This window comes from Vigna unguiculata, chromosome 5 (genome assembly GCF_004118075.2).
Source record: "Vigna unguiculata cultivar IT97K-499-35 chromosome 5, ASM411807v1, whole genome shotgun sequence".
Taxonomy (NCBI): Eukaryota; Viridiplantae; Streptophyta; class Magnoliopsida; order Fabales; family Fabaceae; genus Vigna; species Vigna unguiculata.
Genome location: NC_040283.1, coordinates 1143292 through 1167536, shown reverse-complemented (window position 1 = coordinate 1167536; position 24245 = coordinate 1143292). Strand labels below are relative to the sequence as shown.

Here is a 24245-nt window from a genome sequence, read left to right as displayed (position 1 = left end):
ATCATTTGAAGGGGAATGGTTTGAAGTATCAACATCGTCGAAATTCGGGCTTATAGCCATAACTGAAATGAGAAAAGAAAGGGCCTGGGAATCAGTTTTAACATGACCCACGGTCGGCCAATCTATTCTGGTCACAAAGACCTCGCTCTCTCCCATCGAAATTCTGAGCTTTGCGAAGAACGAATATTCTTATGATTCTATTTTCTAGTGAGCAGAGTATATGTTACCTTTTTATGCTTATGATCTACTTTCCTCAGATCTAGTCGTGGCATAAAGTTTGGGAGCGACAATTTTGACCTCCGAGTATTTTGTGGCTAAGGCGGTTTTAACTTCCGACTTCCCATGAATTAACTTCCTTTCCTCTATGTCCGTTACTTGGTTATTTTGAACCAAACGTAGTAGGATTGGACAGATTGCACCACTACTGGGTCGAGTAACTAGTGGGCCGAGGTCCTTATTTTTGGTCGACAACCTCGGTCAGAAATAACCCGGGTTCGCCAAGGTGTACAAGTTGAAATACATTAAACATAAATTTGGTATCTTAGCTTTTGTTCACTCGTCATTTTCAAGAAAGGGCGTTTTAATATAATCGAGAAAGTGTATTAAATATTTATAGAACAGTACATTCTGATAGAAAACTCACTTCTTATTTGAGAACCAGGTTAGCATTTGCTTTTAACACGATTCTTACGTATATGAACATGTAACACAATTCCTTTAAGGTTCTATAAACTTTATTTAACCAAACTTTTCTTTTGACACTTATACGAATCCTTTCGTGAAAAACTTCCCCAGGTAGTATATTAAACACGAAACACTTAGTTTCCCAATTCTAGATTCTGGGGAAACAAAAGAGTTTCCTTCTTCCAAACACTCCCATAGTGAAAGAGACATGGTATTGTGGTGTCCCATGTATAACTGGGGTAGGAAGTAAAATACAATGAACTGTCAGGGAGAGAAGGAATATAAGGCAACAACAAGCACAAGACATAAGGTAATATTTTCTTTCATTCATCTATCAAGTAACAAGCTACAATCTTTCAAAAAAAGTATAAGTCTACAAAATTGGAATATCCAAAATATGATACCACTATGTCCAGCATAACAAGGTGGAAGAAAAATGATAGTAACTCAACTCCGACACTCTCTATTCAACACTATCGGATAAAACCTCATGTTGGTCACACCCAAATCGAGATTACGTTAAAGTTATTCGGTATTGCCAACACGAGATTTCACCTAATAATAATAAAATGTTAAAAGAAGTGTCCAAGAGTGAGTTACTAAGATTTCCCTGTGGTGGTGCAATGGCTATCATATGTGTGGATACAAAGTTGATTCTTGAGTGGAGGATTGGGTGTTTGGAGGATGGAGAAAGGACAAGATGTGCAAAAGTTGAAGTATGCTAATAACATCAATTTCATGAAAAATGGAAGCGAAGGGGATGGCAAAAAAGAAGGGGGGATGGCAAAAAAGAAGGGGAGATGGCAGAGGCAGAGAAGAGTCAGTATTCGTATTAAGTTCATCAGCATTACCTATACAATCTATTTGCCTGAACCTCAGAAGTCGCCACACATTCATACCTTATTTACCTTCCCGAACATCAAACTCCTGAAATAATTTCGTCACCAGGACCACTTTCTGTATGTGGAAAATATTCCACGATAGAAAAAATTATCTGCATCTAGAGACCTTGTCACAAATAAAGCAAAACTGGCATCTCATTTCCCATCAGCAATTATGTTGACCCTACCAAACCATACATTCAATCAGTTTCTAAATCTTTAGTACCAAGTTCAATACCCCTTTTTTTTGCCGCATCAACAGCATCTTTTGCATCTCCACTGGTCATATATAGCTTATAGAAGTATTTCCACAACATGATAGAAAATGGATACACTGATAAAGCCCTTCTATAAAACCTGTCAAATATTGCATCAGTGCCCATAGCATTGTGCAAAAGCTCAGCAGCTTCCACCCAGATGTATTCTGGAGGTATTGGCATGGAATCCAAAATCGCATTTACCAGGGTTGAACAAGCCCAAAACAAAAGACTGGCTGTGTTAGAGTCGGAAGAATTGTATTGCTTGATCAATAGTTTGCACACAGTAATAGCTAATTGGAAGTTGTGAGGAACAACTCCCATAACCCCTTCAACAAAATCCACCAAATGTTTGGGGTCACTAAAAGTTTGGGGTAAAAGAGATGAACCAAACCATGATTGAAGTGTCAAATATAGCAGAGAACAGTCTAATAAAACTGGACTTACTATGTTACTAATAAGATGCTGTAGTCTTGGCTTCTTGATGCTGTCAACAAATTTTCTTGTCAACACCTTGGGGACTAGCAATGCCTGGGAGGAAGCATCTGTATATAACTCCAAAATCTTCTTAATGGCACAATCAGGACCATCCTCCTTCAAGCTCAACTCATCATAAACCAGAAACATCACATATTTTCTCATACATTGCTCTAAACCTCCAAAACTAACAGTACTCTTTGCCTTGTCAAAAGCTAGGCATGCTGCTGTTTTATCATTCTGGAAAAAATTATAGAGAGACAAATTAAGAAATCCAAACATTGTATCTATTTGTTTATGATCAGTTCTGGAACTGTCTGAAACAAATTTTGAACCCATTCGGAATGAGCCACCAGAATTTCCCTCGACATCAATAGGTAGATCTTGTACTTGCTTAACAGATTGGAACCATCGAACTGTAATTTCTTTTGCAAGATCAGTTCTTTGATTGTAGAGAGCATTTTCAATATATTGATTCCAGATGCAATGTACACCAGGAACTTCCTTTGGCCATCTGTTAATGGCTTCCTCAAATCCCTCGAAACTATCAACCTGAATATTCTGTTTTTGTATTCGAGCTGATGCCAGCACCAATTCTAAGCATGACGGATACAGCTTAATGTATTTATCCAGCAAATCTCTTAAGCATTCTCTGCTATCAAGGGCAGCCATGCATCTCAGATGATTGAGAGCAAAAAGTTGAGCAGACCTGAGATTAACTTCACTTTTTCCAGATTCGTTATAGACAAAAGAATCAATAGATTCGACAGCTGTTTCTACAAGTTTAATAGCCATCACCTTGTCATCTTCAGATAAATTGACAAAGGGCCATTCAATATCTAGGAGATCTTTCTCAGATTCAAATTTCTGAACTACAGCATCAGGCAATCTCCTGTAAATAACTAAGTAAACACAACAAATCCAGAATACACATTTGTCAGAAACTGTTAAGCAATTGAGTATATCTGAGAGTGACAGATGATGATGCTCATTGGATTTTGTTGTTGTAGGGAATATTCCATAAGTTCTTTCAATGGCCTTCTCAACATTCCCTGAAATGTATAGGCAGTGTATCATCTGCAGAAACAGGTCCAATATGCATGCACTTTTGTGTATTTTGTCCTTGGGATCGGCAGATGCATGCTGACAGAGAACAGAAAGGGCAGTATCATAGGCAATCAATCGGTCATCAAGCTTTCCCTGACTATTGATATACATGAGCCACAGTACATAAGATTCTTCACAGAGCTTTACCTGGGAAACAACAGTTGAGTGTTTTCACAGCCCACATTCAATTCTCAAAAGGAAGAATTAACATGCTATCAGAAAGTTAAAATAGAATTGAAGTAGAGAGACCAAGAAAGATAACAAAAGGCTCATTCTTATCAAACAATATATGGAGACAAGCATTCCATTAAATTCTCTCTTATCTTCATGTACAAAAAGGCCAAAACTATAAAAAAAAAAAAAAGAAATACACGCAATAGCCCACCTTCCAAACAGGACTGTCTTAATTCAACCATTCACCCATCATTCCCTGAACGTACTTGCCAATAACTAGCTTTTTATAAAATGATAGACAGGTTCTAACAATCTTTAAAAATGATGGGCCAATATATTCAGGTGTATAACTAAAGTTCTTATTTGTAAAACGATGGAGACAATGTATTTTGGATTTGTATTTTTTCTTTTACATGGGAATGAAAGCAAATCAGAAAGACGCCATTATTTATCACACAAACCAAACCACGACCTCCCAGGAATCTGGATAATAAATAAAGTCTATGAGTAGATTTACTGAGTTTACCATCCATGGTAAATATGTTTTAAAAAATTCCCCATTCTCCTTTTGGAAGAAGGAAATATTCTCCAGGGAACAGACTACACAAAATTAGGAAGCAAAGAAAAACATACCGCACACAAGAACATGTCATCCTTATCATTTGGCTTCAAATTTCCATAATAAATGAGTAGATAAACAATCCAGAGAACCTCAGATGTTGGATCATTTTCCAGTGCTTTTGACAGTACAGATAGGGCCTGAAAAATCCAAATTTTGAGATGGAAATACGTGGACAAATTGAACACTAACCACCAACACAGTCCAAAATACAGCAGTTACCTTCCTTACACCCTGGACTTTATTAATTTCATGGTTGAGAATAAGAAGAGCCATCTCAACAGCTTGTTCACTATCAGCCATAGCCTGCTTAATTTGGTTTTAAGTATGCAATAAATAAATGGAAATTTAGTATGCATAAAGGAATACGAGGAGTCCATAAATTTGAACTAAGGTATCAAAACCAGATTAACCAATGTGTTGATATCAGGGAAATCGTAAAATACACATCATAGCCAATAAGTAACAAAGGGAGCTCTCAATAAAACTGGAGGGGTCTATTTCCTTTTAAAAAATAAATACCTTTTCACTCCAAGTTCTGAAATTAATTATTTAAAGTTCTAAGAGATATAATCATGACTAGAAAGAAACTCTTTGATTAGTTCATCAAGCTACACAAACAGCACACATATAATAGATGTACATGCACTGACAAGCAAAATATATGAATGTAAGTGACACTGTACAGAAGCACTACACAGACATGCAAAGACCGGTTATTTTCACCATGTAACCTAGAATCCACAGTGTAGATACTTTGAATTTACTAGAACAAAAGGAAGTGTTCTTGGAATAATACAGAAGATTAAAATTTTATCTTATTTTTCAATTAGGTCCCTCGATAGGCACAATAAAACTATTGAAATGTAATGTTCTTTTATTATCATGTATGGGATCCCTTCTTTAGGGTTAGGGTTAGGACTGATGACTCTTTGTATTCTGCCTATTTTTTCTTATATAAACAATGGTAAAACAGTAACAGTGATAGTTTTTCACTGTTTCATTTTCTCTAAACCTCTTCAAGTTGATATCAGAGCCAGAGCCAAAACATCTTCTCTGGTTCCTCTTCACTGTTTGTCACAGTGACTGTCGCCGTCCGCCGCTTGTCCGCCGTCTTCCGCCACCGTCCGCCGTCGCCGCCGGCGTGTCTACTCCGGCGAAGTCAGGGTTAGGTGCGCCTCGAGAAGCGCAACCCATCCCCGCAAGTCACGTCCCCGGAATCCTCCGCACGCTCCGCCACGCGCCGCCACTCTCCGGCGGCCTTCAAGCGCGTGTTCACCACGCGCCGCCTTCCCGGCGCCGGATTCGCAACGCACCACTGTCGTTCGACTCGCCGGAGCCTCCTGGATCTATTTGTGCTCTTGTTTCTCTGTTTTGGTGGCCATAGCTTGTACCTAGGGTTTCTTCTCAAAAGTTAAGTTTTTTTTAATGGCTTCTACGGCTGCTGGAATGGCTCCCTCTGTCAGCTACTCCTATTATTACTTCTGCAAAACTGAACTGGAAAAATTACTCCTCTTGGTCAGCTTCGGTGGAGTTGTGGTTTCTTGGTCAAGGCTATCATGATCATCTTGAAAAAGAGGTCTCTACTATTTCAGAGGAAGAGAAACCTAAGTGGCAGAAATTGGATTTTCAGTTGTGTGCTGTTTTATGGCAATCGGTTGAGCAAGGGGTCTTAGACATTTTGAGACCTTACAAGACATGCTTCTCTTTTTGGAAAAGGGCACAAGACATTTTTGCTAACGACATTCAGCGCCTCTTTGATGCAACTCAAAGAGTAGCCTCACTCAAGCAAATCAATCATGATATGGTTTCTCATATAGGAAAGGCTAGGGCTGCGGTAGAAGAATTGAAGAGTTTTTTTGTGGCTGATTCATTAGACGATATCAATATAAAACTTGATAAGTTTTACATGGTCTTAATTTTGAGGAGCCTGCACTCGAGTTTTGATCATGTGCGTGATCAAGTTTTAGCTGGTGATCAAATTCCTTCAATGGACAACTTAGTTACTAGACTTCTTCGTGTACCTACCTTGGTCAAAGATGAAAGTTCAATTGATGATTTTGAAACATCAGCAATGGTAGCACCACGAGGAAGAGGAGGAGGTCGGAGCAACCATGGAGGACGTGGTGGTCGAAGTGGGCGTCCTCAATGCTCATATTGTAATAGAATGGGCCATACCCAAGACAAGTGTTATTCCTTACATGGTTTTCCTGATAAAGCTGCTCATGTGTCCAAGTCTGATCATTCAGAATCTAGATTTTCTGATGAAGAGTACCAAGAATTTTTGAGGTACAAATCTGAGAAATCCAACAATCCTGGCCCATCCTCTTCAATGTCAACTGCATGCATTTCTCAATCAGTGGAAGGTCTTAGTCCATGGATTCTTGATTCAGGTGCCTCTGATCATGTCTCTGGTAACATTTCCTCATTTTCCTCCATATCCTCTCCCAAAATTCCTCATTTTATTACTGTCGCAAGTGGATCCAAAGTGGCATCTCAAGGAATTGGCAAAGTTTCTTTATCTCCTTCACTAAATTTAAATTCTGTTTTGTACATTCCTCATTGTCCTTACAATTTAATCTCCTTGAGTCAATTGACTCGTTCCTTAAATTGTTCTGTAACCTTTACTGCTAATTCCTTTGCTATATAGGAACATGGTACGGGTCGTCTTGATTGGAGAAGGACATGAGTCACGGGGACTTTATTTCCTAAAACCAAGCTCCTCGGTATCTTGTTTTGCAACTTCATCCCCAAAACTTTTGCATGATCGTTTGGGTCACCCAAGTTTGTCCAAGTTGAAGTTGATGGTTCCAAGTCTCAAACACATTCAAGCCTTAGATTGTGAATCGTGTCAGTTAGGAAAGCATGTTAGATCTTCCTTTCCTAGAAAGTCTGAGACACGATGTAATTTGCTTTTTCTACTATTCATTCTGATGTTTGGGGACCAAGTCGTGTCACTTCTTTTGGTTTTAACTATTTTGTAATGTTCATTGATGAATTCTCTCATTGTACTTGGGTTTATCTAATGAAAGAAAGATCTGAACTTTTATCCTTATTTGTGTCCTTCTTTAATGAAATTAAGAACCAATTTGGGAAGACAATTAAAATTCTCAGAAGTGATAATGCTAAGGAATATTTTTCTGCTGCGTTTTCCTCATTTTTATCTTCCCATGGAATTTTACATCAGTCCACATGTCCTCACACTCCACAACAAAATGGCATAGCCGAAAGAAAGAATAGACACCTTATCGAAACTGCACGCTCTCTAATGTTGAATACTAATGTTCCTGTTCATCATTGGGGAGATGCAGTCCTCACTGCTTGTTTTCTAATCAATAGGATGCCTTCTTCTTCTATTGAAAATAAAGTTCCTCACTCGATAATTTTTCCAAATGATCCTTTGTATCGTGTCTCTCCACGTGTGTTTGGATGTACTTGTTTTGTTCATAATGTCTCTCCAGGTCTTGATAAACTTTCTGCAAAGGCTATTAAGTGTGTCTTTTTGGGATATTCTCGCCTTCAGAAAGGGTATAAATGTTATTCTCCCTCAACCAAAAGGTATTATATGTCTGCTGATGTTACGCTCTTTGAGGACACACCTTTTTTCTTGTCCTCCATGGAGGAGAGTTCATCTGTTCAACAGGTCCTTCCTTTACCATCCTGTGATCCCTTGGTCATTCCTGAAACTCAACCTCCCACTCAGAATGACAATGACATTGTTCAACCACCTCTTCTCACATATCAGCGTCGCACTCCAAGGACTCCTTCCTTGCCTGAAGACCCCTTGGACTCAAATCCTTCTCCACCAGATTCTCGAATCATGGATCCTTCATCCTCTTCGTCTTCTCTTGACTCCGATCATCCTTGGCCTATTGCCCTTCGAAAAGGTATTCGCTCTACTCGTAATCCACATCCTATTTATAATTTTTTGAGTTATCATCGTTTGTCTCCTCCATATTTCTCTTTTGTTTCCTCCTTGTCTACCATTAAGGTTCCTAAGACTGTTGATGAGGCACTTGGTCATCCTGGATGGCGACAAGCCATGATTGATGAAATGCAGGCACTTGAACACAGTGGGACTTGGGAACTTGTCTCTCTTTCTCCTGGTAAGAAGCCTGTGGGCTGTAGATGGGTCTATGCTATTAAGGTTGGTCCTAATGGTGCTGTAGATCGACTCAAAGCCCATCTCGTAGCTAAGGGGTATACTCAGGTTTATGGCCTTGACTACTGTGATACTTTTTCTCCTGTGGCTAAAACCAGTTCTGTTCGTCTTTTCCTTGCTATGGCTGCCATTCGCCAATGGCCTCTGTATCAGTTGGACATTAAAAATGCCTTTCTTCATGGTGATCTGGAAGAGGAGATATACATGGAGCAACCTCCTGGGTTTGTTGCTCAGGGGGAGTCTGGGTTAGTTTGTAAGTTACATCGTTCTCTCTATGGCTTGAAGCAATCTCCTCGAGCTTGGTTTGGTAAATTTAGTCATGTTGTGCAGAATTTTGGATTGAAACATTGTGAAGCGGATCATTCAGTATTTTATGGTCATACTTCTCCTGACAAATGTGTTTATCTTATGGTTTATGTTGATGATATTGTTATCACAGGAAATGATATCACTAGAATTGCTCAATTGAAGAACCATTTGTTTAGCCACTTTCAGACCAAAGACCTGGGTCGTCTTAAATATTTCCTTGGCATTGAAGTGGCACAATCAAAAGAAGGTGTCATCATTGCACAGAGAAAATATGCTCTTGATATTTTGGAGGAAACAGGCCTGACAAATTGCAAGCCCATTGATAGCCCTATGGACTCAAATCAAAAGTTAACAAGAGATCAAGGTGAACTTTTCTCAGATCCAGAGAGATATAGAAGGTTGGTTGGAAAACTCATCTACCTTACTATAACAAGACCTGATCTTTCTTATCCAGTAGGAGTTGTAAGTCAATTTATGCAAAATCCCCACATTGATCATTGGAATGCTGTGATTCGCATTCTCAGATATGTGAAAGGGAACCCAGGACAAGGATTGTTGTATGAGAACAAGGGAAGTACTCAAGTTGTAGCATATTGTGATGCAGATTGGGCTGGTTGTCCAATTGATAGAAGATCTACCACAGGGTATTGTGTATTCCTTGGAGGGAACCTTGTTTCTTGGAAAAGTAAGAAACAAAGTGTTGTTGCTCGATCTAGTGCAGAGGCGAAATATCGATCTATGGCTCTAGCTACATGTGAACTAGTGTGGATTAAACAACTCCTTCAAGAGTTGAAATTTTGTGAAAATGAGCAGATGAAGTTATGTTGTGACAATCAAGCAGCCCTTCACATTGCCTCCAATCCGGTGTTTCATGAGAGAACAAAGCATATAGAAATTGATTGTCATTTTGTTAGAGAGAAATTACTATCCAAGGATCTTGTTACTGAGTTTGTCGGCTCTAATGAACAACTTGCAGACATTCTAACTAAATCTTTAAGAGGCCTAGAATTCAATTTATATGTTCCAAGCTTGGAGCATATGATCTATATGCTCCAGCTTGAGGGGGAGTGTTGAAATGTAATGTTCTTTTATTATCATGTATGGGATCCCTTCTTTAAGGTTAGGGTTAGGACTGATGACTCTTTGTATTCTGCCTATTTTTTCTTATATAAACAATGGTAAAACAGTAACAGTGATAGTTTTTCACTGTTTCATTTTCTCTAAACCTCTTCAAGTAAAACTTATCGGCAAGTATGCATTTTTCTAAGTGTTTCAATAAACCACCACACATAACCAAATCAAATCCTAAAAAAGATTCTATAAAACCAAAATACAATCATAAAAAATCAAAACATAATTACAGTTGACCCATTTTGCTCACTTCTTAAAGATGAAAATAAATAGAAAACCAATAGAAGTGTAATAAACAATAAATAGATAAATAAATAAATTAGTTAAAAGCAACAAACCCCAGATCCACTTCTCCAATGAAAAGATGACAATTGTTTGTTCCATGCACCATGGACCTCTATGCGTTCATTACCACCATGCAGTAACGGACCATCCACAGGTAGACCATTTCCAAGCAGACTTGAAGTAGCTAAAGTAAGGGCGAAATGTTTCTGCCAGCATTGAGCATTTCTATGTGCCACAACAGGTTTATATGCAAATTGGTCTGCTTTCAATGTATCTAAACCAACAAGGTAAGTTGGTAAAATTGTAGCTTTGTGAAACTTGGGAACTTTAGCCACACCATTACAATTCTGTTGATGCAATGGTAATCTCCCCTGACAATCTACGACAATAGTCTATCAGTCTTCAGAAAAGCAATCTAAAAATAATAATTCTGATTTTGTAATTAAAATTCCATTTATTAATATTCACAACTGCTCATAGTTAATAGTCAAATCAATACACTACATATTTCTAGATTTTCCAATACTGTGTGGTTCACCATTGATGAAGAGTAAAGAAACCATTTTCATGTGTCAATAATGAATTTCAGTAGTTTAATCTGAAATCTGAATTACGAGGATTCGCTCCTTCCTTAAATATGTCTGAAGGAAAATATTAAATGCCTATAAAACAGTGCCATTAGAGTGAGTTATCAAGTCATAGGATATTGAAATGTGTTATTCATAAAAAAGTTTATATACAACATTTTTTTACTTTATCTCTATAACATCACATCTCATATTTCCTTTCCGTCTCATTGATGTAATTGTGTTGTACAAGTAGCATTTTTTAGATATTTTAGAGACTTAAAAGTCTTTCGTTATTTTGTTTGTTATTCATCTAAATTTATTGCATTTTTTCTTTCTTAAGTCATATTTTAAAGAAAAGTATGCCTTTTTTGTCTGTCATTTTAAAATCCAAGCTGACATTAATTACCATTTTCTAGTTGCACCCTTATCAAAAAAGATAAAAATAATAGTGTATGAAATGTCAAAGTAAAAAAAAATAATAATAAGAAACTACAAATAACTCTAATAAAAATGAAATTAATTAATTTTCCTAATACATGCTACATCCAATGGAAAAATGGCTTAACCCGAGCCAGACTAAAGTTCCCTAATAATTGAACAATTATAACCCAAAAACAAGATAGTTCAAACAATATACAATAAGCTTTATTGAACATGCATTTTATTACATAGTATTGTTGTTCACTGACCTACTTATATCATATGTACAAAAGTTCAGCTTATGAAAGCACCCAAAGAATACTAAAAGAATACCACATGGCAATTTTCAAAATTAGCAAGGACGAAGACAAGACAAATCGATTTGAAAACAACAACTAATCTTTATACCTGTATTATTAGAATCAGTGTGCTGAATGTTTTCAACACCATAGTCCTTAGCATGTTGCCAGGGACATTCATCATTGTTGCATTTTCCTCGCAGCTCATACATGCAAAGTGGCCAAAATGGATCAACTGCAGCACTGTTGCCATAGGAGCTGTCATCTGAGAGTAAGTTTCCAATATTGACAGGCATTGATATTGCTAGAACATTGGTACACTTTCTTTCATGAGAACTGAGGGAAGTAGCATTTTCATTTGGACCATCACTAGCATTAATAAAAAAGTTTTTACTCTGTAATTGATTTGTATTGAATGGAAACATTCCTCTCAGCTTACTGAATGCACTCCTAAAAATTAAAGGTTGGATGTCTAATGTATTTGTAGTCAGGTAACCTTCACAAGGCATATCTCCTTGAACTCTTGAACCAATGATGTGGTTGACAATCAAAGAATTTCCACCAATGTTTGGCTGACTTTGATTCTCTCTCATGTCTACAGAGACGCTCCTATCATGATTCCCAATGCCTAAATTTATTGAACAGAATATTCAATACAAGAGATAAACATGCAAGTTCATAAAAAAACAAGATATGTGCTAAAACGGCCAGTCATTTGGAGAAATTTCAGTCACTCAATCATAGGCCATGATTTCGAAGTAAAATCATAAAAACTGAGCAACCAGATAGTTAGCATATATTTGCCTACAGCAGGCACCTTATGAAAAATTTGTATGCACAACCGAAAGGATAACATGAATTCAATAAAGGAAATTAACTGTACTCAAAACCAACAGTGAATGATACGAAAACCTTATCATTAAATACATAACAGATACTCTAAGAACATTTACTCAAAATACCCAACAAAAGACAAATCATAGTAAAATATATGCATTAAAAACAGCATTCATATTAAACTGATTTGAAGAGAAGACCTACATCAACAACTATAAAAGCATAGAAACTACAATTTCTGTTTTTTAAGGCATTAAAAGTTGATACAATCACAATAATACAAAATATTCAGCGCCAAAGATATTCATGTTAGAAAAGTTAAGGCTTAATTAGTCCGAACATACCCAGTTTTAAGTTTGTTTCAATTTAGTATCCAATTTTGAAATTGTGCATCAATGTAGTACTCTCTCTTAATTTTTCGCAAACACCATTAATAGTGTGCCACGTGTTAGCCTTTGGTTTTTTTTAATTTAAAAAAAATTGCCACGTGTCAAATCCTTGGCATTGTCAATGCCATGTGGCAAGGTACCTGTCAAGTGTCATTGTTCCAATCTTCGATCTCCATTTTTTTTTCGAGTGAACAGTACCCACGACCATTGTGTGTCCCTTTTTTTTTTGTATCCCAGCATCCCTTTCCTCCTATGACCACTGTGACTAGACTTGCCTTCTTTCGGTGACCATCGTGCTTTGTTCGCCGCTGCACAACCTGTTTCTAGCGTGTGCGTTTCATGCACCCATCTCCAACTACGTTTTTCTCCCGGCCCTGGCATGACCCACTTGCCGGCCGCCCTCTTCCTCCTTCTTCACACCCAGGATTCCCTTTTTAGCCTCATTTCAAGTTCATTTCTCAAGCTTATGAAAGCTCACACTCAAGTACCCCTCTGCGGTGACTTTTACCATTGATCTATTGATTCCATGTCAAAAACTGATCGGGATGAGCAACTATAGCTCTTCGGCTGCTGCTGTCTAGCTGTGGTTTCAGTGTCAAGGCTATGCCGGCCACTTGACCAAACAGGCTAAAGACATTCCACCCAATGATCAGTAATTCGTAGTTATTATAATGTAGCATATGTAAACTGTATAATTCATGTGCTCTTATCTATCGCCCTCTCGCTTGTCACTTCTCTATTTCTTAGAGTGTATAATTCATGTGCTCTTATCTATCGCCCTCTCGCTTGTCACTTCTCTATTTCTTAGAGATAAGACTGTTAAGTCCTGTATTAGTCATCACACGTGTCTATTTGTTTCAATTTAGTACCCATATATGTTTATTTGTTTCAATTTAGCCCCGCTCTATTTGTTTGAATTTTGTTCAAATATTTTTTTTTTTCAAAATAAAGAAATATTGTCTCTCTTTTAAGATAAAATTTCTTATTTATATAAATGTTATATTGATATTTGTTACTAAAGATGACTTATAAAATTAAGTATTGAAATTTATATTTAAGTTAATGTAAAAGTCTTAATATAAATTTCAATATTTAATTTTATAAGTCATTTTTAGTAACAAATATCAATATAACATTGATATAAATAATAAATTTAGTCTTAAAGAGAGACAATATTTCTCTATCTTGAAAAAAAAAATATTCGAACAAAATTAAAACAAATAGAGCGAGACTAAATTGAAACAAATAAACATATATGGGAACTAAATTGAAACAAATAGACACATGTGGAGACTAACACAGGACTTAGCAGTCGTATCTATATAAGAAATAGAGAAGTGACAAGCGAGAGGGCGATAGATAAGAGCACATGAATTATACAGTTTACATATGCTCCATTACAATAACTACGGACTACTGATAAGTAGTAACACCAACACAGAACTTAATAGTCATATCTATATAAGAAAAGCATCACACCACAACAAGTTGCATCCATTGGACTTGATCATTGCGGGGAATGTCTTTAGCCTGTTTGGTCAAGTGGTCGGCATAGCCTTGACCCTGAAACCACAGCTGGGCAGCAGCAGCCGAAGAGCTATAGTTGCTCATCTCGATTAATTTTTGACATGGAATCAATAGATCAATGGTAAAAGTCACCGCAGAGGGCATACTTGAGTGTGAGCTTTCATAAGCTATGGAAAATGAACCTGAAATGAGGCTAAAAAGGGAATCCTGGGTGAGAGGAAGAAGGAAGAGGGCGGCTGGCAAGTGGGTCATGCCAGAGACGGGAGAAAAACGTTGTTGGAGATGGGTGCATGAAACGCACACACCAAAAATAGGTTGCGCATGTGGGTGCGTGTGGCGGCAGATCGCAGCGGCGAACAAAGCACGGTGGTCACCGAAGGAAGGCAAGTCTAGTCACAGTGATCAGGGGAGGAAAGGGACACTGGGATACAAAAAAAAGGGACACACAATGGCCGTGGACACTGTTCACCCGAAAAAAAAATGGAGATCAAAGATTGGAACCCTAAACTATTAATACCATAAAGAAATGTATATTTGCTGAATGTATTGTGTGTCTAATTCAAACCACATAATATGTATTTATACTAATTTACAGAATCTACTATAATAAATTTCCACCTAATAATTAGGAATCAATTATCCTAATTTCCTAGAATATGCAACAGTTAATTTCCTACAAATCTGCAATAGCTGATTACATTCTAACATAAGTAAGAGAAATACCTTTAAGATCGTTACCTTCTGCCCTAGAGTGTGGAACAACTGTTTGAAGCACCTTTGTTTTCTCATTTCCAACCTCATTTTCAGCTCCTCGTTCAGCAACAGGCTCTACATCATTACACGAATTGCTTCTCTGCTTAGCTCTTGTCCCAAATCGTGCAAATAATTCAGATCTTAATTTTGCTTCAAGAAGCAAGGAATCCTGAGGATTATCACTACATAAAATTGCATTTGATGTTGTATCTCTGTCCACTAATTTGGATACAGAGTCTTCTTTCCTAAAATAGTCAGCATCACGATGATGATTACAAACATGTCCAGATGGAGAGCTCTCTTCATTTTCATTAGCTGATGTACCTAATTCATCCGAAGGAGAATAAACTTCATCTGCTGCATAATTATCCCTTTGAGGCAACGGCTCTGATGTACTGGCATCTGGTTCACCAAAAGGTTCGGACACTAAATTTGCTCTAGTCGCATGGTGTTTGGTTATATTGGAATGCCTACTATTGATTCCTCGGTTATTAGAATCAAAACTGGGATTATTAATATCATTATCCTCAGCCAGCCTCTGACAGCTTGATGTGGGTATTTCATATCCAAGTCTCGGTAGGTAATCCAACTCTATATCAGGATGTTGGTGCTGCCCTGAAGGCCAAGATAAGCCAGAACTGCTTAAAATTAAAGATCGTAACTTGGCTGAATACAATTCCCTTTTATGATAAAGATTGGTGCATCGTGTATTAGCCTCAAGCAAAGACCTCTGAGCTTTAAGATAAGCTTTGAGAGCATTTCTTTCTTCAATTTCACATTTGTGCCTGTACTCTTGAGCTTCCTCTAGTTCCTTATCTATCAATTCTTCCATACCAAAAAATGACTGTAAATCTAGATTGCTGTGCTCTGAGGCATTTACATTGCCATTATGATTCAAAAGAACTGCATTGTTCAATGCTTCCTACATGAGAGAGGAGAAGAGAGAGTCAAACAAGATGAAAAACACAGGAGACTATAATGTCATACATATCATAGGCCTCTTTTTCTCAATTTTTTGAATACCAGAAATTTATTCAGGGAGGAACATGATGCATAAACAAACCCTACACTATTCGGTGGTATTGTTAAAGACAACAGAATCACAATATAGAAAAATTCAGAATTAGATTAGAAACATTGCTGTCTTGTTGTAAAACGTTTAAGTTGGTTGATCTCATGACCTACTGGGACCTACGCTGTTCTAGGAAAAACAATAAAGAGGAATAAACTAGAAAGGTCAATACTTCACTCATAATAAAAAACAGAAAGTCAGATTATTACAAAGATCAAATGATGGAGTTTTCGGTGAAGTCACAAACTAGAAAGGAAAATGTCATGTAAAATAAACTAAAACTCACAAAATTTTTTAACACAGTATTTGAATTGCTATTTGCCGGCACTGCACTTTGGTTCAATGCAACACCAGGATTCACCAGCCTACTACTCTTCTCAGTTTGATTGGAACCATAATTGACATCACCTACACAGTATAATTAGACCATGAGAGATTACAAACAGAAAACAACTGAAACATGCTTGACTGTCTAGTGTTTGGGCTAGGTTGCCGTCAAGTGATTGGCTTTGTAATACTTACCCAAGTCATTTAAATCAATAGCCAAGTAGGATTAGACAGTAACACTCTACAAATTCACATGACATGGCAATACGATTTTATATTTTGACTAAATATGTGTGATATAGAAATTGCAATGGCACTTGGAAGCTATTTTGCTAAATATTGAGGCCAGAATCTAGACATATGATAATGAAAATACTGCATCATAAAAGCTAAAGGGTTGTTGAAAATATAAAAACAAAATGGGGAAACATTTGTTCAATTTTAGGTTAGGAATCTGATGCAGAGTACAAGTAGGTTGACTAAAACCCTCCTTCAATCTCTAAAATGCAGAATAGTACAGATGCCATATGAAGAACAAGTATTTACCATCGCTTGATCTACGAGGCATACTTTCTAATGGATTGTCAACATGATTGTCAGGTTGCCTTCGTGATATGCCAGACTTTGGCTCTGCTCTACATAATGGAATATCTTTTTGGTCCTGATCAACCTTGTTTCTTTCCTGAGGATAATAGTTTCCTAATGTTTCTGCTGGCAACAAAGATTTAACGGCTGGAATTTCTTGCTGACTATCAACAGCTTGAGAGACACCATTAGATGTGCTAAGTTTCACACGCTTCCTAGCTGGCTCTGTTGGCTCAAATTGTGCAGGTCCGGAGGAAACAGGAGTATTTTTTCTAGCCATTGACACTGACTTCTTTGGGTTCATGGCACTGTGGTCCCTATTCGAAACTGAAACACTCTCCTTATTTTGCTGGGCTGCCTTTAGCTTGAGCTCACTTTCCCGAATTGCAATCTGATGCCGCAAATCCTGAAGTTTATTGTCATTTGACACCAATCCTTGATCCAATCCTCGCACTAAATTTTTGTTCGATAGATTGAAATTTCTAGCCCTTGATCCTTGTACTGGTGGCATGGATCCAACACCCTTAGAATTAGATCCAGGGATTTTTGTCATTGATGAGACAAAGGTGCGACTTAAGGATGATCTCTTGGGCACTTCCTTGGGTAAACTTGTTTGCTTTAACTTGTTAGATTTTCCCAAGGTTGAGTTAGTCCTCTTTACACTGCTATCTAACCTGGATACATTACCTTTCGTTTCATGGTCACTACCACTGTCATCATCAGAGAAGCTTATCACAAGATTTTTATCAGTGCCGACATGACCAGTCCATGGAGAAGATTTAGGAAGTAATTGGTTCTTTTTTAAGCCCTTCTGCGTAGTTGGTTGTCTGGTAGTTTGCAACTGTACATTAGTGGAACCTGTAAAATATTGTCATAAAAGTTTCCAAGAAGAATTTTGGAAGATTATATGCACAGAAAATCAAGAGTAAATATCCTTGGTGCACAAAAAACCACCAAGAAGGTTTCCAAGAAGAATACATTGAAAAAGCCCATAAACCAGACCAGTACCCACGGGGAGTTCAAGATGACACCAAAAGAGAAGAATGAAGCTCTAAGTAGAAGAGACTGTATAAACCATTCAGATAACCAACAACATAAGGCTGATAGCACACTTCTTTAATAAAAAGTTAGCAAATCTCACCATCCTGAACGCCCAGTGTACTCTTTCGCACCAATGGGACAGAACCAGTCCCAACAACAGGGGTGGATTGCACATTAGAGCTTTCAAGGTTATCCTGGTGCACACGAATTACTCATTAAAAAAAACTAATAAAAGAAATGATAAATTTAAATTCGCAAGAAGTCAAGAAGTCAAGAACAACACATGCAATCAAAATTCTACACTCTTCCATTTTCGATATCAACTGTTTTATCCAAATTAAAACAAGAACAAATAAAGAAACACAAAACCCAACTCTGCATAGTTCTCAAACAGGAGAGAAACAGAACCGAGTAGTATTCTCCAGAAACTCAGATCTACAGCAACCTAGATAAACTCACTAACTAACAAAGACAAATTACCTAGTTCTGAATTCATAATAAAAAAGAATAAATAAATAAAATAGTGTGACTGAGAGACAAACAGAACAAATGGCGGGACTGAAGAATAAGAAGAAGAAGAAGAAGATAAGAAGAAGAAAGTCAACGATTGTACCATACGAAAAGAGAGAATTGGAGAATAGTGAAAAAAGAAGAAAAAGGTAGGGTTTGGTGAAGAAAAATACGTCGGCATCGTCGTCGGCGTCGGAAGAGAGTTCGCCCTCCTCTCTAGTTTTGGGAGGGAGCGTGGGAAGGTGTAGACTCTCCGCCGCCGCCGTGGTGATGGTGGAGGATCGGAGGTGAACCGCCTGGTCCATGGTGCGTGTGCGATTCTCTCTCTTGGTTTCTCTCTCTAGAAATGAAGAGTAGCGAAGAAAACTCAGAAAAGAGGGGAAAGGAAAAAGAAAACGATAGAACTCGGGGGCGGGGATTTGCAGAATCTGAAATGGCTATTATGTCCTCATTTTCGTTCGGTTTTTGCAGTTTGAGATCACGTCATTTTTTTTTTCATTTTTCATTTATTCTTTTCTTCTGTTTTATTTTCTGCTTACGCAAGTATCGTTTTTTTTTTTTTTCCAAAACAGATAGCATTAACCTAAATCCCAAAAATTCTCATATTAAATTTGATTTCTTCCTGATATTTTTTGTTTATCTAATTTGAACTTAAAATTTGAACCGACGTATGACCTGGTTTAGACGAGAACGGAGAAGTAAAATAATTTAGAGAAATATATAAATTGAATAAGATACTTTAATAATAATAATTATTATTATTATTAAGGTACATACATACGTCATATATTTTTTAAATTTATGTAATATTATATTAATAAATGATAATATAATATTATTAAATTAATATATAAAATAAATTATATTTATTAAAAATAAAATAAAATATATAAAAAGAGATGAGAGAATAATTATTGATAAATAAAAAAAATTAAAAATAACAGTTAATTTTTAAAAATTTTATAAATAAATTATATTTTAAAAAGTAAAATTGATATTTTGAATTGTGGACACAAAAGAGTAAACTCTCTTTTACAAAAGATAAATACAAAAAAAATTACTTATACACAAATTTTAACTCATTATTTTAGTTTAAAAATATATTAAGTTGAAAAAATTTGATTATATTTGAAAAACAGATAGCTAATAGCTAAAACTAGTAAAGTAACTATTTTAATTTGAAAATGAAATATTATTTAAGGGATAAATTAAGAAAACCACTCACAGAAAAAATACGTATTAAGGATTTAAAATTTAAAAGATGTTTTTTAATTGGTTTTGAAAGGGATTACGATTTTTTGTTATTTAAGATTGGTCGAACAGTAAGACAAGAAGTTCCATATAAGGGGTTTATTCCTTCGTCTTCATAATTTCTTTCTATACTTTCATACTTTTCAAAATTATAATTTTACCCTCTTTTTGTTTTGAATATCAGGCGATTTAATTTGAAAATGTTTTCAAAATATACAATTTGGAATATAAAATATTATATTTCAAAATTATATAATCTATGTCTATTTTAAATTACACAATTTGATATTTAATTTTTTATATTTTGAATTATTCATAAATATAAAATAAAAAACGCATTTTGAAATTACACTAAGTTAAAATAAGCTCCATGTAGAATTGAAAAAGAATGAAGAAGATGGAGTGAAAATGGAGGAAAGTACAGAGACATGATAGTAAAAAAATGTTTGAAAGATGAAGGTAAATTTTCTTTCCATTTGCTTATAGAAATACAGGAAAAAGTATAAAGGTATATAATTTCGAAATTTTGAAAACTGAATTTGAGGTCCACTTAAGAAAATAAAAATAAAAAACCTTTCTCATTTTACACACTCACTACTCTTTTCTCCCTTATATTACTCAGATTTTTTAGCTTCCAATTTTGTAAAATAAACATAATTTTATTTTCTTTAAATTTAAATTAAAATGACATGGCGGTATAATTTCACCAAAGTACAAATTATCATGGTTGATAAGTTTATTAAGTTTTTATGGTAATTATCTTTTTATTTATCAGCTTATAATAATAACTCTCATTTGTTTTAAAAAATATCCGAAATAGTTTTTAATTAATTGAGAATATAGAAATATTTATATAGAAAGTATGTGAAAATTTAATTTCCCCCCGTAAATGTTAGTTTCGGGCATACATAAATTAATTACAATTTAAAGATCTCGTGAAATTTAAAGTTAGTTTTCTGTTTATTACATTTATATTTTTAAACAAACTGGTTATAGATAGTTCTAATTTTTAAATCAACCTTTCAAAATTAATTAAAAGTTTTACTATTTTTAAATAAACATTTTAAAATTAATCATTTTCAAAATGTTTTTACCTCAAAATAAAGAGCTGTTATAGACCATATTACTTGGAGTTTTTGTCTTTAACAAGAGTGCACATAGAAATGATCCTTCAATGTTTAATTTAATTGTCATTTGAGGTTAAGTCTGAACCATTAATCATTTTAAAGTTACAAAAAACATATTTTTTTAATTATTATATAATTAATAATTAATTTTGTGCTAAACTTATAATAATATGATTATTACAAAAGTTAGATAAATTTATCATACATGAAAATTTATGATGGCACGTGTCCAAATATCAGCGGGAATTGTATAAAGTACGGGTACAAAATATCACCACAGCACACACACATCTTCCTCGGGAACGGAGTCATTGGAGCCAAAATATCTTGGCGCATTAATAACCGTTTGATTAAAGATATTTTTTTTGACGGATGTTATCATGGACACGTGTTTTAAGTTGATTTATAGAGACAAAATAGGGACCGTTTGATTGTTATCAGACGACTCTAGATTGACGAACAAATGAATGCGTGGAATGGCGAATACACCGAACACGGATCCCTCGTTTCTTCTCCTTCTCGGTCTCACTCACACTGCACCATGTTCAAATATTCTGAGTAGCGCAAACACGCTTCACGGAGACACTGCACTCTTTCCAAAACCCTAAGTTCTCACTTTTATTTTTTTCCGACGAGAATGGTCGCCGGCATTGACATGTCACTCGACGACATTATAAGGAGCTCCGCCGAGGCGGCGGCGACTCGTCGGCGATTCACGTTTGTTCGCAACCCGGTCAGAGCGACGCCGTATCCCGTTCCGCGGGTGAGTTACGGTTTCATTTCGTTCTTTCAATGGTTCTTTGTTATTAACGAAGAAAAGAGAGTTTAGTGGTGACTCACCGTTTTGATTGTTAGGCAAGGCATCGCGGAATGATTCCAGAAATGGTTTTCGAAGATGACGGTGCCGCTATGATCGAAAGCGGAACCAAACTCTTGATATCTAACTTGGATCTTGGAGTTTCAAACGGTGATATGAAGGTTTTGTCACCATCTTCTACACAAGAAACTCTTTCGTGCTTTATTCGCTCCCTCCTTTGTTAATGTCTTCTTTTTAATGTTTTGTGATCCATTTTTCCTCGCACCTTTCTTGTGCTAGTAGATGTTATCATGATATTACAAATTTAGTTTTGGGTAAAACTTAGTTTAGACTATTCAATTTTGGGTCAAAATTGGTCGGGCTCCATGTCTTATGTTTTGTGAAGAGAGATGAAATTCCCAAATTGTCATGACAAAAACCATTGTCTTTAAAGCATCGGAACCAAGATAATTTGGACTGAAAATTGATGTACTCTATAATATTCATTGATTTTGATTCTTAGCGGTGCTTACTACATTTGTTTACTCTGCTTTCAACTTTTTGTACTTATTGGTGCCATAATTTTTTGCCTACCTTCAAGTGTGTAGCATGCTCAGAACTCTATATTACTGAAAATTTGCGTCTGTCATGTGAGAGGTGCAAAGAATGTTTCTACTTATTCTATTAAATGACATTTCTGCTGACAGCCCTTTCATTATGCTGGTTTATGAATTTGAAATTGAGGTACATCAAGGAGACATTACTGCAATATGGACCTATGACATGTACCCAAATCGCAGCTCGCTCAAACCTCTATTGCTACATGATACTCAAATGGCCTGTTTCAAACATATATAATTTTTCTGTCGTCGTAGAACTCTTCAAAAAATTGTGAATAGAGATACCCTTTGTTTTTTGATCTGCAAATACTGTAAATAATTGAAAATCAAGTATGACTTCTACAGCTGCTGTTCTCGGAAGAGGGTGAATTGAAAAGATGCTCCATTCATTATGATCAGAATGGGAGATCAAAGGGAACAGCAGAAGTTGTGTTTATGAGACACTCTGATGCTTTATCAGCCATCAAGAAATACAACAATATGAGGCTTGATGGAAAACCATTGCAAATTGAGCTCGTTGGAACTAGTAGTCCTGTTGTTGCGCCTCTTCATCAAAATAACTTATTGGGACCAAGTGCTTCACTTCTAAGGTGTGAAATTCTGATCCTTGATCATTTTAGCTTTTCAGTTCTATATATTATCTAGTCTGAACATTGCAGCTGCTCTCTGTTCATTTTAGATATTGAGTAAAATTAGAAATTTAAGTACATATTTTTTTTCTGAGTAGATGAATATTTGTAATAAATAAGGGGTAAACGTATGTGGGGTTTGGATCCACATTTCCTAACATGTTACCATGGTGATTCCATGTAATTGTGATTAGAATGGTCAGGTTTATTCCTGCATGTCCCTTTTCTTAAGTAACTTCTATTGATTGTAAGTTCCGTACTACGCTTTTTTGCAGCAAAGGAGAAAGAGTTGGGGGTAGGGGGTTCCACAATGACTTCGTACAGGGCTACATTCCAAGGGTCCATGGAGAAGAGAAGGGATATATTCGAAAGTTATATTTTACAGATCTTGGTCATGCTTTGGAGAGGCCTCACCGCGTTCCGATAGGCCACGCAAAAGTAAAGAACAATAATAGAAAAGTGACTGCTAAAGATCTTGACGATGACTTGGAGAGGTATCACCTAGAGGCTAAGCGGATAAAGCAACAAAATGGAAAGTGAGATGATGATTGAATCGTATTATGCGCAAATGGGTCAGAAAAGCATCAGATATATAACACAATATTTTGTTGCAAAATCTTACCTCTGCTGTCTAGATTAGTTTGACGTTTGGACATATTTTTCGAAACACTACACACAGTTTGCTACGGGGCAGTTTGGAGTGACGAAATTAGAATTCAAACAAAATAGTATATCATCTTTCTTTGGATCCGTTGTATGCAGCGCAATATTTTGACCTGATTGAAACAAAGCCACAAAGATGAGAAGTAGGCTTAACTACCAGCATGTCTTGTAGAGCATCAAGATTTGAATTACCTAATTGCATACTCTTAGCTTTGGAAGGATTTCTCGATTTCATATGGCCTTTATTCAACCAACCTGTGAATCGTGTACCACTCGCACCAATCCATGTTAAAATAAGTCAAAATTATTGTATACTAAATTTTTCTTATGATATCTAGTTAAAGAAATGAAATTTTCTTTCAAGACACATGGTAATACAATTGGGCCTAGAGAGTAGTGTACTACACTATTCTTAAACCATGCTGAATGTTAAATGAATTAATAAACTAAGAATACGTTAATCTTGCTTTTATGAGACAAGGCTGAAAAATATCATGCAAGGCCAGGAAGTACTTGTCTTCTTGAGAAGTTAGACTGAGAAGTACTATGTAAAGCCAAAGATACTTCGGTACAATATTTATGTAACCAATCAAAAGATTATAAACATCTAAAATCAATCATCATAACTAAACAACAACTAAATCAAGATTAAAAATGACATAAATCTATCCCAAGGTTCTTTCAAGTAAAAGTCCATTAATAATAATTAATAATAGTATAAACAGATAACTATTCCAAGGTATT

At 36.0% G+C, this 24245-nt stretch overlaps 2 protein-coding genes across 5 annotated transcripts; one reads left to right on the top strand and one right to left on the bottom strand.

Moving 5' to 3' along the window:
• Window positions 1–985: 985 nt before the first annotated feature.
• Window positions 986–18848, bottom strand: LOC114184311. 4 transcript variants are annotated; one of them, XM_028071609.1, is made up of 10 exons: window positions 18589–18848; window positions 18006–18099; window positions 16826–17722; window positions 16239–16360; window positions 14866–15802; window positions 11484–12002; window positions 10140–10465; window positions 4422–4508; window positions 4214–4339; window positions 986–3553 (listed from the first exon to the last, which is right to left on the bottom strand). In XM_028071609.1, the coding sequence occupies exons 1-10, from the start codon at window positions 18718–18720 to the stop codon at window positions 1766–1768; spliced, it is 5028 nt and encodes a 1675-aa protein (XP_027927410.1). In that variant the 5' UTR covers window positions 18721–18848; the 3' UTR covers window positions 986–1765. The 4 variants fall into 4 exon arrangements, with proteins under 4 accessions (XP_027927410.1, XP_027927407.1, XP_027927408.1 ...); XM_028071606.1 differs by having other exon boundaries at window positions 14851–15802; window positions 18589–18847; XM_028071607.1 differs by having other exon boundaries at window positions 4422–4505; window positions 14851–15802; window positions 18589–18847.
• A 2406-nt stretch (window positions 18849–21254) lies between these two features.
• LOC114184140 (THO complex subunit 4B-like) lies at window positions 21255–23454 on the top strand. The gene is made up of 4 exons (XM_028071396.1): window positions 21255–21556; window positions 21649–21771; window positions 22555–22799; window positions 23114–23454. The coding sequence occupies exons 1-4, from the start codon at window positions 21431–21433 to the stop codon at window positions 23376–23378; spliced, it is 759 nt and encodes a 252-aa protein (XP_027927197.1). The 5' UTR covers window positions 21255–21430; the 3' UTR covers window positions 23379–23454.
• The last annotated feature ends 791 nt before the right edge of the window (window positions 23455–24245 follow it).

Coding starts and splice junctions, on each gene's coding strand:
- LOC114184311 (XM_028071606.1), bottom strand. CDS start 18,720: ATGGACCAGGCGGTTCACCTCCGATCCTCCACCATCACCACGGCGGCG. Junction 17,723..18,005: donor TACACTGGGCGTTCAGGATG/GTGAGATTTGCT, acceptor AATATTTTACAG/GTTCCACTAATGTACAGTTG. Junction 4,509..10,139: donor ATTGGAGAAGTGGATCTGGG/GTTTGTTGCTTT, acceptor AACCAAATTAAG/CAGGCTATGGCTGATAGTGA.
- LOC114184140 (XM_028071396.1), top strand. CDS start 21,431: ATGGTCGCCGGCATTGACATGTCACTCGACGACATTATAAGGAGCTCC. Junction 21,557..21,648: donor CGCCGTATCCCGTTCCGCGG/GTGAGTTACGGT, acceptor TTTGATTGTTAG/GCAAGGCATCGCGGAATGAT. Junction 22,800..23,113: donor CCAAGTGCTTCACTTCTAAG/GTGTGAAATTCT, acceptor GCTTTTTTGCAG/CAAAGGAGAAAGAGTTGGGG.